Raw genomic sequence first — 17,959 nt, forward strand, 5'->3', positions numbered from 1 at the left:
CGAGCATAGAGTGCAACAATGATTTCAGGAGTAGACTCCTTAGTGCCCCTTCCCGATTTAGCCCATCCCCCCTCCCGCAACCCCTCCAGTAACCCTCTGTTTGTTCTCCATATTTAAGAGTCTCTTCTGCTTTGTCCCCTTGTTTTTATATTACTTTTGTTTCCCTTCCCTTATGTTCATCTGTTTTGTCTCTTCAAGTCCTCATATGAGTGAAGTCATATGATTTTTGTCTTCCTCTAATTTCACTTAGCATAATACCCTCCGGTTCCATCCACATAGTTGCAAATGGCAAGATTTCATTCTTTTTGATTGCTGAGTAATACTCCATTGTATATATACACCACATCTTCTTTATCCATTCATCCACCGATGGACATTTGGGCTCTTTCCATACTTTGGCTACTGTCGATCGTGCTGCTATAAACATGGGGGTGCTTGTGTCCCTTGGAAACAGCACACCTGTATCCCGTGGAGAAATGCCTAGTAGTGCAATTGCTGGGTCGTAGGGTAGTTCTATTTTTAGTTTTTCGAGGAACCTCCATACTGTTCTCCAGAGTGGCTGTGCCAGCTTGCGTTCCCATCTCGGTCTCTTCTTTATTGTCTACCCCCCACCCCCACCCCCACCCCGGAGTATAAGTTGCTTAAGAATAGGGCCCCCGTGCATTTTGTTTGTTTCTGTGTCTCTGGTGCCAGGGACAGAGCCTGATGCTCCGAAGTGGGTGCCCAACCAACGCTTGCTGAATAGAAGCCCAGCACGCACTGTCGGAGGTCCCTGGATTTCACAGGTGACACGGCAGTTTGAGGAGGGGACTGAAACGCCCCCTTGCCTGCCTCATCAGCAGCTGCGCGGCTGTGGACTCTTGAGCTACAGTTCTGTGGGGCTTCTGGGCATTTCCGTGTGTGGCTTCTGCTGCCCCAGGGGGTGGGGTGATACTCAAAATCTTTAACAGCAGGTGCATACATACAGTTGTGGCCAGGCTGAGTATCAGCTCTGCTCGCCTCCCCTCACACTCCGCCCCAGCCTCTCGGACCCTGGCAAGTGTCGCTTCCTCTAGGAAGCCTTCCCGGATACCCTCTCTCCTGGGCCCACCACGCCTTGCCCCACCCCTCAGCAAGCTCTTGCGGTGGAGGGACTGCAGGCTGTTGCCTCTTTGGGGTCGGACGCCAGCCCTTCTGACACCTGGACACCGTGTGCCTGGCGGAACATCCAGCATGGAGCCTGGCCTGGGTGCTCGTCACGGCGTGTGAAAGGGAGGACAAGAGTGAAGGAACTTAGGGACAGAAGGAGGGAAGGAATAAACAGCTGTCACAAAGTGCCCCCAGAGCCGCTACAGCACAAGCTGAGGCCAGTCCTACCTGTGGACGGTCCCCGGAAGCGTCCTTGGCCTTGACGGTCACATCCCCACGCGGCTCAAAATCTTCAGAAGGGTCCAGAGGCGGCTCGATGTGCAGCCGCGGGCCAGCTTCCGTCCTGATCTGCACAGATTTCTATACAGAAAAAGTCAGATTGCTTCAGACGTGATGGGAGGAGCATCTGGATTCCTCCGAGGGGTGAGCACGTTAGCGGCTGATGGCGAGGCGGTAGGTCTGCATGGGTCACGCCACCTCTGCTCAGAAGCCCTGACTGGAGGGCCGCCTGGGTGGCCCGGTCGGTTAAGAATCGGACTTCGGCTCAGGTCATGATCTCGCGGTTCGTGAGTTCGAGCCCCGCGTCGGGATCTATCCGGTCAGCACAGAGCCCCCCTCAGATCCTCTCTTCCCCTCTCTCTCTGCCCCTCCCCTGCTTATGCACGCGTGCACTCTCTCTCTCAAAAGTAAAAAAAAAAATAAAAAATAAAAAAAAAGTCTTTACTGGTTCCAACTGCACAAAGGGTGTTCAGAATTTTTCACCAACTTTTTAGCTTGAACTACCTTCTCAGTAGAGTTTCAGTGGGTGTTACACTCCCCCCATATTGGCTTTGTGATCAAATAAGTTTAGGAGACCCTGGGTTTTCCTCGGGACTTCTCAGGGCTGGGGCCAGGGTGGCACAAGGGAGGCACCCAGGGAGCAACATTTAAGAAAGGGCTCTCTCTTAACAAAAATAATATAAAAACAGGGAGGGGGACAAAACAGAAGAGACTCATAAATATGGAGAACAAACTGAGGGTTGCTGGAGGGGTTTTGGGAGGGGGGGGATGGGCTCAATGGGTAAGGGGCACTAAGGAATCTACTCCTGAAATCATTGTTGCACTGCATGCTAACTAATTTGGATGTAAATTTTAAAAAATAAAAAATAAAATTAAAAAAAACAGAAGGGGTTCCCTCTTGGGTGCCCTGCACGTGCACGAATCCAAGAGTGAGGGCCTCCTTAAACTTCCCGCTCTGGGCCTCACTCGAGTGAGGCCTGGCTACTAAAAGGAGGGACAGGTCGGCCAAGCCATGCGTACTGGGTTCGTTACCCCGCTGCGGGACAGAGATTTATTTTATTTTTTCTTAAGTTTATTTATTTTTTTTTGAGAGAGATAGAGAGTGAGCAGGGGAGGGGCAGAGAGAGAGGGAGAAAGAGAGAATCCCAAGCAGGCTGCACACTGTCAGCACAGAGCCCGGTGTGGGGTTTGAACTCATGAGCTGTGAGAGCATGACCTGGGCCGAAACCAAGAGTCTGACGCTTAACCGACTGAGCCACCCAGGTGCCTGGGGACGGTGATTCATGCCTTTCCCCTCATGCCCTGGGTGAGAAGCCTCCACCTCTGTGAGACTCGGCTTCCCCACCAGCCTAGTGAACTTGATGATGAAGAAAATGATGCCGGAGCCTTACTGCCCTGCGGGACTCTCACTGGGTAGGACCGAACACCTTTCTCACCCACGGTCACGCCGCCCCACCCCGCCCACCCCCGTGAGCGCGTTCACATTATGCGTCACGACACTGAATGCACACTGAGTGCCCCTCCAAGCCCTTCGCGTGCCTTTGCCCGTTCGGTCCTCATAGCAACCCCAGGGGGAAACCGAGGCACAAGGCCACAAGCCCCTTGCCCAAGGTCGCACAGTGAGGAAGCCGCAGAGCCTCGATCTGAACCCCAGCAGCACAGCTCCAGAGGCCTCGCTCCAAACCAGGGATGGGTCCGTGTTTCCTGCACAGACTAAGGATTTTAGGTCCTGCCAATCATATGGTCTCTGTCACCAGAATTCAGCTGTCCCATTGTAGCTGGAAAGCAGCCACAGATAAAGCCTGAACGAATGGGCATGCCTGTGTCCCCAAAAGACTTTATTTATAAGAACAGGCTGTGGCCAGATTTGGCCCGAGAGCTGTAGTTTGCTGAGGGACCCCAGTACTAACCACCACACTATAATGCCCCCCAAAAGGCACGTGAAGGATAAACATGCCCAGCCTGGGCTATAGGATGGAGGGGAATGAAGGAACTTCCTGAGAACACCTAACACTCAGAAAAGTAGGCAGGGGCTTGGCTATAGATCATGCGAGAAAAAGATCTTGGAAAGAAAGTTTAAAAAAGGAGAGAGAGAGAAAGAGGCTGAAAAAGGCAGATAGGGGGCCCCTGTTGGGGAACAGGGAGGACGCAGAGGTGCCGAAGGAAGGTGCTTTGGGACACTTTTCCTTCCATAGGCGATCCTGTCACTTAGCGATGCCCCCCAGGCTCTGACACCAAGTGTGAGCTCGCTGCCTCCCAGGCTGCGTCAGCTTGCTCTCAGAGCATTTCATAGCGTTCAGCAGACCTATGGAGGGTAAGCAGGATCCAGGCCAGGAGACACCTGGGAGCTTTCCTGCCTGGGGCCAGGATGAACCCGAAAGGGGTTTGAAGTTCATCTCCAAGATGGATTTTCTACCACAGACGCTGGGGAGGCCGGGCTCCTCCCCACTCCTCAGGATCCACTCAATAACACCCAAATGCTGAAATGGAGATGGAGAGTGAGAGAGGCAGAGACAGTGGGGGGGGGGGGGGGGGGAGGAGAGAGAGAGGAGGGAAGGCAGGAAGGAAGGATCCGGTGGGGAAGGGAGAAGAGGAGGGAGGAGGGAGAAGGGGAAGGGGCTGGGAGGGAGGAGCACTAGGCATGGGGCACACAGCCTGGCCCCTCTACAGGCTTCTGCTCCTTTATCCAGAAAGGGAGGACTCAGACGAGGACCTTACTCGTGGAAGGTCCAGGCACCAGCAGTATTGGCTTCTCCTGGGGATTTGTGAGAAATGCAGAATTTCAAGCCCCATCCCAGAGCTGCGAATCGGAATCTGCATTTTCACAAGAGCCCAGGTGGCTCGCACACACACTCCAGTCTGAGCAGCGTGAGGTCTGTGAAGTCTTGCGGCGGGTGCTTCCGTCTGTCCTGCACACGCCCCCCTGTCTTCTGGCAAAGGCACCCTGATTTTCTTTTGGGAGATCCTCCCCCTCCCCACCCCCAATCCAAGTGTTCATGTGGAACTGAGTACCCGGGGGGCTGGAGCATAGGACAGGCCCGGGCGATCTGAGCATTAGATCCTGCTGGCCCAGAGCGACCAGGTGACAGAATGCACGGTGGAGGCTGACAGTGGCCACCTTGGTGCCACACAGAGCAGCATAGGGAAAAGCAGAGTTGAGAGATGGAGAACGGGCCGTGCAACACTGTCTGAGCACCTGGATCCAGCCATACCTGAACTGGGATTTCCCGCTGCCAAGTGAGAGAGCTGGCATTAATGCAGTTTTGCTGCTCTGATCTGAAGTATAAATATGAGAAAGAGCTCCAGCATTCAAGGAGGAGAGCCCCGGCATGCCTCTGTCCTCTGCAGCCTTCCCATCCTCCCTTTTCCCAGAAGCGCCCCTCTCCCTTCCCAGGAGCTTGTCACAACTGCTCGCCTGGCCGAGAGGTCGGGAGATGGGTTTGCAGTAGGCATTAAGGCACTTAACCAGCAAGCCCTTACTGAACACGGACTGCATACAAGGTTCTGGAAGCATGTCGAGATAGTAAAAAAAAAAAAAAAAAAAAAAAAAAAGTAACAACCCGTGCCCTGGTCTCAAGGAGTTCACACAGAACATGCAACAGAAGAACGCGTTTCTGAAGCAACACGTAACAAAATTAATGTGGTCCCAGAAGAGTTTTAAATGCCGAGTGGGTGCCGGAGGGGAATAAATAGTCTCCCATCTGGCCTGCTCTCCCACCACAGCCCCGGGGCTGTACCTCCGCCACCACTGGGGGAGAAGGGGGAGCTGCCTCACCCACATCAAGACGCCCACCTCCCAATAAGCGCACGAGGCTGGAGGGTTCCAACCCAGCCCCCGGGCAGCGCCCGCTCCCCGCCGCCCACCTTAACGTGCTGGTGAGCATGATGCCCGAGCGCCTGGCTGGCTCCCCATCTGGCACGTTGCTTTACCTGGAGTGGGTGTTTGTGAGTGGCTGCTTTCTCCTGCCTCCTGGCAGCGCCCAGACCCGGGTGGACCCTGGTGGTATCAGCCACGCATCGGGACGAGATTTTAAAGCCCTGACACCCGAACACCCATGTTCCAGTTTGCCCGCCCAAGGGCAGATCTTGCCCTCAGCCACGCGCAACCCAAGGCCATGCTCAGAGTTATCTGTGTGTATCTGCCGCCCCCTTAGCAAAGCATTCTAAGAGATGCGCGTGCAAGCTGCTGTCGATGCAAAAGATAGACGGAGGCTAGGGGTTGCCCTGTATGGTTGTTCGGGTTGTGTGGTATGCAAACGGCTCCCTCTAGAGGTAGGAGAGCTCCGAAGATACTGACAGGCAGGTATGGGGTGGGGAGGAAATATACCCTATTTGATATGTTCTTCCCGGATTTTCCTGATCTCTTACAAATAACAGCGCTCGACACTCTGACAGTGTGTGTCGTGCAAGGTCGCCGTAAAAGCCGATGCTTTATGGGCTGTTTCATTTATTGTCCTCTCTGCAGGGGTTTTCAAAACTCAGACACAGGAAAACAAAGGAAAGGGCTTCACGTTTTGACTCATGAGCTTTCCTGGAGGTGTCTGCAGCTGCCTAGCCCACAACAGGAACCCGGATACGACAGTGGAGTGAGAGCTAAGCCTTTGCTTTAAAGTGCAATGAACTTGCTTTCCGGGCCTTGAAGGAAAGCCCACCCCCACCGTAAATTGCTGAAAGGCCAATCCCTTCACTACCAATTTAATGCTAAGAGCCCATGACGTTCATCAAATCTGACAGCATTTTGGTAAACGACAGCTCTGTTGATTAGGCCGCTGTCCACCCAAGTATTACAAGGCTGAGGAAGCCATAAATCTTAATCAGATGATAGCAGGAGAAAGATCTGAGGCTGAGACGTGGTGGGGGATAAAGACTGGTGCCAACAGGAGCCCATTGATCACCTCCAGGCCGGTCCACGGGGCAGGTGGCAGCTCAGTCCCGGGACGGGTTTTACAGGTGCAGCCGGTCAGGCTCCAGGCCAGCGTTTGGATGAGCCGGTGACCTTCCGGCGCAGGGATCCTTGAGCCCGTGCGCCTGGGGGAGCCCCTTCCAGCGGGGGCATCTCGACCCCAAAGTGCTTCCTAGTTGCGGGGGGCAAGCCCCTAAGAAGGGAGGTTATTCTACAGGAAGACATGAAGTCCTGGTCACCGGGAAGGGGCCATGTGACCCAAAGGAATTTCAGGCAACACTCAGAACAAGTGGCTGGATGCAAGCTGGAGAGTGCAGAGGGCCACAGGGAGGAGGCAGAGTGCTGGCCAGGGGGAGACTGTGGCCGCCGTGTCCCCGGCTGACCCGGCTGTGGTCTGACATGACACACCGAGTGCCTGTGTGCCCCCCACCATCCCTCCTTCTGGGCACAGCCATACGGGAGAAACCCCAGGACTGGGACAGGGCTGTAGTGCCTCTCCTGACGGGGTGGCTTTTGAGGACTGGCCGCCACTGGCCACCGGGGGATTCTGCTTCCCTCACCGCCACCCACCTCTGGCTGCCTCCAAGGATGGTGAGGCCCACCCAAAGGGCTGAGGGAAAGACTGCCTTCCTCTCTATCCTTCGCACCCGAAAATCCGTCCCCGTGTACTTCCTACCATGGAGAAACTTTCTACTTAACCCCACTTCTTGGGGCCAAAGGAAACCCAACCAGTGCCTCTTCCTGGTGCAGTCGGTACATTGGGGCTACTTACTGTCCTGGACAAGAAGCTAGGGGACCCAGGCCCCGCTCAGGGAACAGCTCTGGGGCGGGCAGGCTTTGCGTCATCCGACCCGGCCCACCTCCGCTCACACCCTCTCAAGGCGGAAGTGGGCATCTGGTCCAGGCTGACCAACTGAGGCATTGTCCTGGACAATTTCAACAAAGACTGGCAGGGAGAAGACACGAAGGGATGGGTCGAGGAAGGTGAGGTGACCAGGGGACTCTCGGAGCTAGGGAAGGTGCGAGGTGGAGGCTGGGGGATGAAGAGCCGAAAGCTGGAGAGACAAAGGCCTGCTTCAAAGCCTCCTGCCTGGTCCTCCTACAGCCACCTGGCCCCACGGGCATCCTTCGGCATGCGGTCACGGCTCGGACCCCAGCGCCTGTCCGTGTCCACAGTGGAGCAGGTGCTCGGTAGAGGTCACCGAATGAACAACGGACTGAATAAACGAAGGAACACCCTGGAGCGAAGCCCTGAGGTCTCCAGGCAGAGCCGCCCTTGGCACCTGCCCCCCACGGACGACAGTGACGTTCGTGACCGTCTACCGGCTGCTTCCTCTGTGCCGGGCGCTGCTGGCCATGTTGCACAGACACTGGCTCACCCGGTCCTCATGAACTACCCTACCAGGCAGGTGCCATTCTTAACCCCAGTTGCAGACGAGGAAACGGGCACAGAGAGGTTGAGCAGCTTATCCAGGGCCACACAGCTAGGAGGTGGAGCCCGGGCTTTGACGTATGGCCACGGGGCTCCTGAGTCGGTACGCTTAAATGCCTCCTTGGATTTGTCCGTCCCCTGCCGCCTGGTGCTCCTCCCCAAAGCTGAAGGACCCCCTGTGACACACACTCCGCCCGCACTCCCTCCGGGCGGCCTGGGAGGTTTGCACGCAAAGCTCAGAGACCTCACACGGCCAGCTCCGGGCACACAGCTAGGAAGTAGGTTGACCCCAAAGCCCATTCCCGTCTCTCCAGGGGACACAGGTTCAGACGCCCCAGGGAGCCAGGCTGGAAATGGAAAGGCAGGAAGCCCCCCCCACCCCCACCCCGTGTGAGAGCAGCAGTGGCCGCAGCACAAGGCCACCACACCTGCCACTGGGCCTCAGCTCTGGGGCGCTAAGGGGAGTGGTGAGGACTGCGGCAAACAGAAGCACTTTGCCCAGCCTTACGGTGGGGGGGGGGGGGGGTAGGGGTCCATCGCTACTCTTCTCTGCTAAAGGCTGCCTCGCGGAGAGGGGAGGCCGGCGTGAGGGCCAGATCTTTCCATTTTCCCAGGGAAGTAGGAATCTAGCTTTTTAAAAATATAGAAGAACTTTCTGAATTTAAATGTTAGCAAGTGACGAAGTCTTTTTTAAACTGTGTGAGTCCAAAAAACACCCTCCGGGGGACAAGTTCAGCCCACAGGCCTCAAGCTGCGCGCTCCCAAGTCCAGCAGGCCATATGCCTGGAACAGTCACCACGTCTGTCTTGCAGGCTGGGCGGTCCCCAGGCCTTTATAGCCGAGGGGGGGACTCCTGGGGCAGGACCAGAGGCTTATCTGATTTTTTTTTTGTTTCGAACCCCGGAGCCCCACACAGTGCCCGGCCCGTGGTAATACATCTTTTTAAATGAAAGGATGATTTGTCTCGAGACATGGCTTCTACCCCTCTCACCACTTCTGCACGTTCTCTGGTTTGTCCATCTTGGAGGAGTGGTCCCCAAGGCACGGTAGTGGTGGGGGTGGGCTGACCCCCAGGACCCATTCCACTTCCCTCCTAGGGTGGCTTTACGTTCAGGAGAGTCCGGAAAGTCAGCCCGTGTTTCCCAGATACCCTTTCCGTGGGGTTCTGGATGCGAGCTGGGTGCAGCCGATCCGATGACTTCATACAAGGCAGGGGACGCGGCAATGAGGTGGAAACAAGGGGACACAGGCCGGCTGATTCTGTGCTAACCACAGTGCCGAGGTGAGGGGTTTTGCAAGTGTCCCAGCCTGGCCGGACAGGCTACGGGCATCGTTGCTCTAGCAGGCGCGGCATCATTCGAGGCCATCGGTCGTGGTGGGAGCCACCTGGTTCCCGGATGACAGCTCAGGTGACCCAGCCCTGATGAGGATCCCCCACCTTCCCCACTGGGCCCTAGGGAGCAGTTCTCCTGACAGGCTGTGTGAGAAGGCCCCACTCGGACCCCTTCCTCTTGCACACAGAGACCTTGTGAGCACCGGACTCCCTGTGTTCCATCCATCTCTGATTAAAACGGCCTGAATGGTCTCTACTGTTAGGCAGTGACTGACCCCTGACTGATACGGTACAGAAGGACAATTACAGCCTTCACGGCATCGGGGAGCTAGGAAATTAGCCATGATTGGGCCCTGTGAAGTGTGGGACCACAGGGAGAGGCTGGGGAGGGATGCTAATTAATCTTAGGCCAAGTCTTTTAAATTGCACAGGCTCTGGGGCCGGCCATTCAGTCACAGTCTAAGATGCAAATATGGCTCCTGATAATAGAAGGCACTCAGAACAACCAGAAGGAGGGTCTGAAGTGGGAAGTGGAGACAGGCCTCCTTAATGAGAAATTAACATTCATTGCTGGGGACAAAAGAAGGCCTCCAGGCTGCGTGCCCTGGAGGCCTTGCTCAGCAAGCCCCGGCAGGAACACCCAGCCACATTTAATCACAGACCCACAAAGGCAGGGGAGACCAGTGGGTTTGGGGGTCACGGGTCCAGGGTTCAAACGTCAGCCTACCCTCCTCCCTTAGCGGCTGTGTGACCCTGGAAAGGTCACCTCACTTCTCTGGGCCTCAGTTTCACCAATGGCATGATGAGGATAGTTACAGACCTACAGGGTTATCGCACAGATGGGCCAGCAAAGCTTATGGAAGTATTTACTATAGACCCACACATACAGCCCTGTGCAGAAGGTTCTAAGGGCAGTACACAGGATTGAAAAGGATTACATACCATTGCTTAAGCCACACCTCAGACCAGGTGAGTCAGAATCCCTGGGGGGGGGGGGGGGGGGGCTCCCCAGGTGGTGTGAACGTGCAGTGGGGGTTGAGAAGCACTGATCTCAGGCAAGCAGCCAGATAAGGACCACGTGGGCAAGAACACCACGCTTGGAGCAAAGGTCTGGGCTGGAGTCTTGATTCTGGTTGACCTTAGAAGAAAGCTCACTTAGCTTTTCTGACCATTCAAGTCTCTGGCTCCCTTAGAAGAGGAAGAACATTGGAACTTTACCCTGCAGGTCCGCCGCGAGGACAAAGGAGAGGAGTCACGCGGGAGCACGGCTCGTACCTGGTTGGCACTCAAGAACGCCAGCTGCTGGCGTCAGCACCATCAACAAGCAGCCCTGAGTGGCATCTCAGGTCTGTGGGGCAGGGGCTTTGCCTTGTTACCCACTGCATCCCTGGCATCAAAGACTATGCCCGGCACATAGTAGGTGCTCAATAAAAGACAGCTGTATGAACGAGTCATCACGAAGGGGGCTGAGAGTGTGCACGTCATCCTCCTGCGTAGGGCTGGGGTGACCCCATCCGGAAGGGAGGATCACGCCACAGAGAGAGGGCTGGGAGGTCCCCAGTCTCCTCCACTCCCCAGGGGCCAGGACTGCATGCAAAGAGGCCACCTGCAGGGTGCCCGGCCAGCCCCACCGCTGCCCGCGGGGATTCTGAAAGGTTCTGTCACAATAACCCTGCTCCTTCTTCTAAAACAAGAGCTGGGGCCATGTGTCTTGATTCTCCCCCAGGGTTTCCTGACCTGGTGCCATCCTCGGCGCTGAACTTTGGAAGGGGCTGTCCGCGAGTTGCGTCTTAAAGCTTCTTCCACTTCTCGAAACAGGGTTCTTCGCCCATAATCTGCACCAGACATGAGGGAAGGAGATTTGGTGAGGCGCCCGTGACAAGCTCACACCCAAGGCAGATTCATGACTTACATCTAAAACGCACATCAGGTGCCCAAAGTCCCGTCTGTGGAGCGGGCCACTGTAGTCCCATTGGTAGCCGCAGGGCGTTAGGAAACAAGCCAAATGCTCAGCGAAAAGGGCAAGGGTAGTAAGTCACAGCTGAATCAGGCAGGTCTATATACAAAAGGAAAAATCTCCAACATACGGAAGCAGGGCACACACAGTGGGCACAATCGGCCAGCGTTTGTGTAAAAGAGGAGAGGGGAGATATATTTGTTGAATGAGTAAAGATACTACTGCTGTGGCCCAAGTAGAAAGACAACGTTACCTGCACCTCCCTGAAACCCGGACCAGGAGAGGCCTGCACCTGCCAACTAGCAGCAGGCTGGCCAGAATCCTCGTCCGTGAAACCGTGAAACCTAGAAGAATTATTCCATTCCCCTTGTTGCCCTGGGGGCCAGGAAGCTCATTCTAAACTCTAAGCTGAACTGCAGTGGCTCTCCTAGGGGAAGGTTTGGGGACATGACTTTCGCCTTTTATCTCCTCGTTTTGACTTTCACTGTCTATTTCACTGTTGTTTTGGCTTTTGCCGTCTATTAATGGCTTGGGAAATCTACCGTAGCTGTAAGGCAATGAATTAGAACAACACAGATCAAGATTATTGTCTGATGGACATTTTACATTTCTTATGTCAGCTAGTCTTCCTGGCAAGCCCGCAAGGTGGACGTGATTGTTCCCATTTTATAGAAGAGGAAACTGAGGGTCAGAGAGGACCCAACTGCCAGAGGTTTCAAAGCCAGCCCTGCCTCATTCCAAATGCTCTTCCTGTAACTCAGTAGCACACCGGCTTCTCAGATAAAGCCGCCCGACGTGGAGGGCACGCTGGCGCCCCGGGGATGGGCACCCCTGTTAGTCCCATTTGAAAGATGAGGAAACAAAGGCACGTGGCCGAATTGGGACCCGACCCCGTGTGCTCTGCCATTTCATTCATTTTACCGCCAGGTCATTTTTATTGGTGCCTGTTTTGGGCCAGCCCCTCGGTGGGGTGCTCGTGTTGCCCCCTCAGCTTTCAGGACAGGACACATGAAATCTGTTGAAAGTACATGAGCATGGATTAACTAAATTCAGAAATGAACAGTGGGAATCAAATATCACACAGGGGTTAGGTACTGAGGTGAAGACAGATCCAGTGAAAATCGGGTATCACTTCAATTATCCTAGACATTTCCTTCAATTACTGGCACTATGAAACATAAAAGCCAGGAATTTACTGCCCTGGCCACCTTCGCCCTGGGGTAATGGAGGCCAAGATGACCCTTTAAAAGGAATAAAAAAGCGTTTCTCTCTCTTTCTCACTCTCCTGCTCTCTTTCTGGCCAAGAGGGCATAGTTAGTGTGTATGTAGGTTAACCAGTTATTTGCTAGGATGTTCACGTGCATCGGATGTGGGTCCGCGGTGCCGAACGAGCTAGCGCGTTGCAGGGGCCGGACGGGCCAGTGCTCACCGTGCGTCCCCTCGGCGTGTGAGGCGCTTCTGGTGAAGTCGGAGTGGACAGCTTTCCGGGGTGAGGTCTTCAGCTCAGAGTTGGCCCCGTTGACGTAGACGGAGAAGCCTTGTTCCAAATGCTCCAGTCTCAGCTGCATGGGGTCCTTGGATCTCAAGTGCTTTAGTATCCTGGAAGAGAAACGATCATTCGTTCCTCGTTCTAGGCGCCTGGGCCGCCCACCCCCGACGCGGGGGGGAGAGAACTACCACTCTGATGGGCAAAGCATCTCGAATCGGGAGGCCGGGTGGCGGGTGCCCAGCTGTTCATCGACAAACAGCCTGGAAGAGGCCCATTACGCACACGGAGAAGCAGCAAGGGGGAGACTGTTTCGGGCCCGGCAGGGGTGTTTCTGCTTTCGTTCTGAGGCTCAAGCGCAGGTTAGCGGCGACGAAGGCACACGTCGCCCTTGCCCCGCGGTGGCTGAGACAGAAAGCAGGCGTGTGTGCGCATTGCCTCCACACAGCCTGGGTTTCCTGGGAGACCCCAACCTCACGCATCTCCACGTTGTGTGGATGGTGGCACCTTCTCCAGCGCGCAACAAAACATGCTGGGTCTCAGGTCGTCAGCCTTTGCGAGAGATTTCCTAGAATATCTACGAAGCAGGAAACATCCCGCGTCAGACCAGGCAGACTGACTCCTTTTGCTTCGGGAAACAAATGCGTTCTCAGACGCTCACCCCTGGTATCCCCAGTGTCATCATCTTATATTCCGATGCAGTGAAAGAACATATCAATGTAGGCTTTAATTCAAGATTAGTGATAGGGGGGCGCCTGGGTGGAGCAGTCGGTTAAGCGTCCGACTTCAGCCAGGTCACGATCGCGCGGTCCGTGAGTTCGAGCCCCGCGTCGGGCTCTGGGCTGATGGCTCGGAGCCTGGAGCCTGTTTCCGATTCTGTGTCTCCCTCTCTCTCTGCCCCTCCCCCGTTCATGCTCTGTCTCTCTCTGTCCCAAAAATAAATAAACGTTGAAAAAAAAATTAAAAAAAAAAAGATTAGTGATAGGATTATCACACCCTCTGGCTGAAAGGGTCTCGGCGTGAACATGGCTGGCCTCTAGTTCAAGTTTTCTTGAAAGACTTGGGTCTTTCCCAACTATACTGTAGTGCCATAAAGAGCATGCGGGAACCTCGTCAGCGCCACCCCCCCATCCCCGTCCCCTGCCCCTGGAGCCGCTCCCGGCTCCAAACCCCAGGGCCTCCACAAACGCCTCTGCACCCTCCCGCGTCAACCGGATTTATTTCCGCACGGGAAGCGACGCGATCAAACCACACAACAAGCGTGCATCCCCTTTGTGATTAAATAAGTTCCTATCAAAGTAGCGAAATGTAAATGTTTTTAAAATATAGAAATAGCAATCACCTGGAGGGTGCGTACTAGGTGCCAAACTCTGTTCTAAATGCAGTGCGGATACGGGATCTGATGGTCATCATTGGCGGTAGTTTTGCTCCGTAAAGTCACCGCAAACACTGAGTTAGTGACTAAAGAAACTTTGTCCCTAGGGCAAAACACGGGATTTGGTTCCCGTGAGCCTCCGTCGCAGCATTGTCATCGACCAATCAGTACATAACCTTGCTGTACGTGAGTTTCGCTTTAAAGGCACCTTATTTAACGCATAGTTGATGCGCTGACATCGAACTCACAGCCGACAGCAGTGTTCTAACTCAGGCCTGACGGAAGCTCGTCCAACACGTGTTATTTTCTCCTTAAGAGACATCATAGCCTTCTCGCGCTTGGGCACACGACACGGCACTTTAGCAACAGGCCCAGGGGCCAGTGTAAAACAGCAAAATCACCAACAAAAAGCATGAAAATGTGGAAAACAGGGCACTGAGTATACTGCGAAAAAGACGCTTTGTTTTGGGGGGAAAGGGTTGGAACAAGAAGGTAGAGCGGTCCCGCGTTCTACCAAAGTTGGGAATGTGTGTGTCGCACAATGAAAATGTTTTACCCCTCTGCACGTGCCTTTCAATGACCACAAAAGCTCTGTAAATACTGACTTTGGGGTTACGAATAAATTTCAGGGAGTGGGTGAATTTGTATTCAGGGAACACGTGAATAATAAGCATTGACTGTATTAAGGCATTAATCTTCCCCCAACAACCCTATGGGGTAATTACTTTTATTGTCCCCAGGTAACAAATAAGAGAAGGGAGGCACAGAGAAGTTGAGTCATTTGCCCAAGGCCACACAGCTGGTACGGTGGCAGGGCTAGGATGAAAACGTAAGCAATCGGACTCAAGTCTCTACCACAGCAAAGACAACCTCTGAAGCTAGCCAGATGCCGAAACGGGCAAACTTAGACATTGCTGGTAACTCACAGAACCTTCTCAGAAAGTAATATGAAAATAGAGAAAATGCCATATGCTTGGTCTTTCCCCAGTAAGCCCATTTCGGCAAGACATTCTTTTTTTTTTTTTTTTTTTTTTTTTTGAGAGAGAGAGTGCGCATATGTGCGTGAGCAGGGTAGGGGCAGAGAGAGATAGAGGGACAGAGCCCAAGGTGGGGCTCAAACCCACAAACTGTGAGATCGTGACCTGAGCTGAAGTCGGACGCTTAAATGACGGAGCCACCCACGCGCCCCAAATCATTCTTGACCAGGAACAATGGTCGGTGCTTGGTCATAACAAAACCCAAATGTCCAAAACCGGGGAAGCAGAACCTGAGATCTCACGCAGCTGACATCATTGCGTAGAGTGTGTCCAAACACGAGGAATTGCTTCTGATCGGTGGAGGGCGAAAAAGGCAGAATCAAAACGGTATGTGTGTGGTCAAGTGCAAAGTTGGAAAGAAGTGTGTCTGTGGACCCAGAGTGGGAGGTGATAAATGTGAGAATGCAATTAGCTGTTGAGGTAGGGTGGTGGCATTATGGGCGATTTCTTCGTTTGCTTTTTAAATGTTTCTCTAGCTGTTGACACATCCATCTTTTCAACAATCGCGGCAGGAACATTTATTACCGACTTCTTATCTCCTGCCAGGCTTGGAAGCCTGGGAGATGATTGTCGGGCGGGCAACAGCATAAAACAGAAGGAAAACACAAGTAACTAAGAGACGCTTTCCAAACACAGCAATAGTTGGGAGTCTCTGGAGCAAACAGTCGGAGGTTTCAGCGGGCGCCCGGCAGCCCCCAGGGAGAGAGCGCGGGGAGCCTGAGCCCCGGGAGGCCCAGAGAGTGGAAAGTCTGAGCACCGGGCCACAGACTGCCGGCCTCGACCTCCCTCCGGAGACCGCCCTGTCTCCTGATGCTATCCTGGTGGCTATGGTGGCATCCGTCACCCAGGATCTGGGACTGGCACTCGTGTGTGCGCTTCTGTATTTAAGCGGGACGATTTATGAAAATGTGGATTTACGAAACTGATAAATGGGGAGATAATTATCGAGAGTGTGAAAGGGATCGCTAAAGGAACTCCCTACTGCAGCTGAGCCTTCGGCGATACTCAGGCGGCACCAAAGAAAAGTGGTTTGGTTTTTTTTTTTTTTTTAATTGATAGCCTGCTTTGCATAAAAAGCTGCCCTCGGTGTAGACGACTGAGGATAATCAGATTCAGCTCCTGCCCTGTCGAAGACGGAGCCCCTGCCACCTGTGCCCCATCACGCTCTATTCTCCTGTGGCTCACTGCCTCACCCTACAGGATTCTGTCTGTGTGTCTGTTTATTCTCCCTTCTGACCGCCAGACTCTGACCCCCGGGCACGGGGTCCATGCGGAGTGGAATTCTCTCCATACTTATTTCTGGAACCGGCGGCTTCAAGGCGCCCAAGGTCTAGCAGGGGAGAGAAAACATGGATGTGTGTGTATCCTAACAGCCGCCGTGGACCCAGTGCCCATCACAGGAACCCTTTCTGTCTTAGCCAGTAGCGACCTGTGGGGCCACCCTGAGGAGGCAGGGCACCCTGAGCTAGCACCGGGTGTCATGAGGGAGTGTGGCGGGGGACATGAGGGGGTGGTCAGGGCACACGCAGGGGGCCAGCTGGCGAGAGGGTTCAGCCAGGCTCCAGGGGCAGTCACCTGGGTGTGACTGTGCCGGGGTTAATGGCTGAACCACCTTGGTCTCAGAGAGCTGTGGCCGCTGTGTGACCAGGCTGGCCACAGCGGCCCTTGGATCTCAGTCACCCTAGGGGGCACTCAAGGATTACCCGGAGGTCAGCTCAGGGAGAAGGTGTGTTTAACATTCAAATGACACCTGGGTGCCTAATCCTTCACCGGTCCTGGGATTAAGGTCCTACCATTGGCCTGTTTTATAGATGAATTTGCCCAAGGTCACAGAGCCCAGGAAGCAGCCAGGATTTAAATTCTGGTCCCGAGTGCATCTCCCAGCCACTGTTTCTTGTCTCCTCGCCAGGCTAGCATACCACGGGGGCTCTGAGCTAGCAGAGCGGGGGCTCCCACCTGGGGGCTTCCTGGAGGTGGTGGCGTTTGAGTCGAGCCTTGAAGCATGGAGAGGCGAAGGGCAGTGGTGCAGACCGCCTGCTGTTCCTCCCAGAGCCTGGGTGCTCGCAGGCTCGGGTGTTCGCCCTTTAGGCTGTCAGCATCCCCCCTCCGCGTGGGGGGAAGTGGCAGACTGTGGGGGACAGTGCTCCGCCCGGGGGAGGCTCTGCCGGTTCCTCGGCTTATGTGACCTTGGGCAAGTCCCGCCACCCCCGGGGCCTGTTCCCCTTCTGCAAAATGAGCCCCAGAATGCCTCCACCTCTTAGGAATGTCATGAGGATGGAGTGGGGTATCCGGCTGAGGCTCCAGCTCAGGGACTGGTCCATGCCAAGCCCCGTCAGATGCCAGCTCTCCCCTTCCTTCTCTCTCTTTTTTAATTTTTTTTTTTTAATGTTTATTCATTTTTGAGAGACAGACAGTGAGAGACAGAGCGTGAGCAGGGGAGGTGCAGAGAGAAAGGGAGACACAGAACAGAACCCGAAGCAGGCTCCAGGCTCTAAGATGTCAGCACAGAGCCCCGACGTGGGGCTCGAACTCGCAAACAGCGAGATGCTGACCTGGGCCGAACGAAGGCAGACACTTAACCGACTGAGCCCCCCAGGCGCCCCTCCCCAGCACTCCAGCCCTTGCTCTGTTGTGAGTCTGTCAGGCATGATGACATCTTTCATGAAGCTGAGTGACCAGAATCACTAAGTGTCCTCCGGGACGGGTTGTGCAGGGGTGACCCAGGGCAGCCACATCTTCCCTACCCCTCCCTCGGTCCTCTTGGAGCACATGGCCATTTTCTGCTTCCTCTGGTGCAGTTATAAATAGGTGGCGTTGTGCTCCCCTGCCACCCACCAGGGAGTTCCTCAAGGGCAAGCGCTGTGGGGTGAACACCTGTTCGTTTTTCCTCGCCAGCTACGCTCCCCCACCTTCCAAACCCAGCCCCTCAGATCCCCTCTGGCAACTGCCCCGTTCCTTCTCTTACTCCGTGTGGTGTGGGTGATGCTCACTCACTCCACCACCCAGCTTAAGGAGGTAGCCGAGGAGTG

The 17,959-nt window shown here is 54.7% G+C and overlaps 1 protein-coding gene across 1 annotated transcript in view; it reads right to left on the minus strand.

Annotated features, from left to right (window-relative positions):
• Positions 1-17,959, minus strand: part of KATNIP (katanin interacting protein) — a 195,188-nt gene that overhangs the window by 123,161 nt on the left and 54,068 nt on the right. The window contains exons 5-7 of the mRNA XM_086692622.1: positions 12,462-12,631; positions 10,813-10,910; positions 1,357-1,488 (exon numbers count right to left, since the gene is read on the minus strand). Coding sequence (XP_086548748.1) covers positions 1,357-1,488; positions 10,813-10,910; positions 12,462-12,631 — 400 coding nt within the window. The remainder of the gene's footprint in view (positions 1-1,356; positions 1,489-10,812; positions 10,911-12,461; positions 12,632-17,959) is intronic.

The sequence above is a fragment of the Puma concolor genome, chromosome E3 (assembly GCF_028749965.1).
Source record: "Puma concolor isolate L17-30 chromosome E3, mPumCon1.1.hap2, whole genome shotgun sequence".
Taxonomy (NCBI): Eukaryota; Metazoa; Chordata; class Mammalia; order Carnivora; family Felidae; genus Puma; species Puma concolor.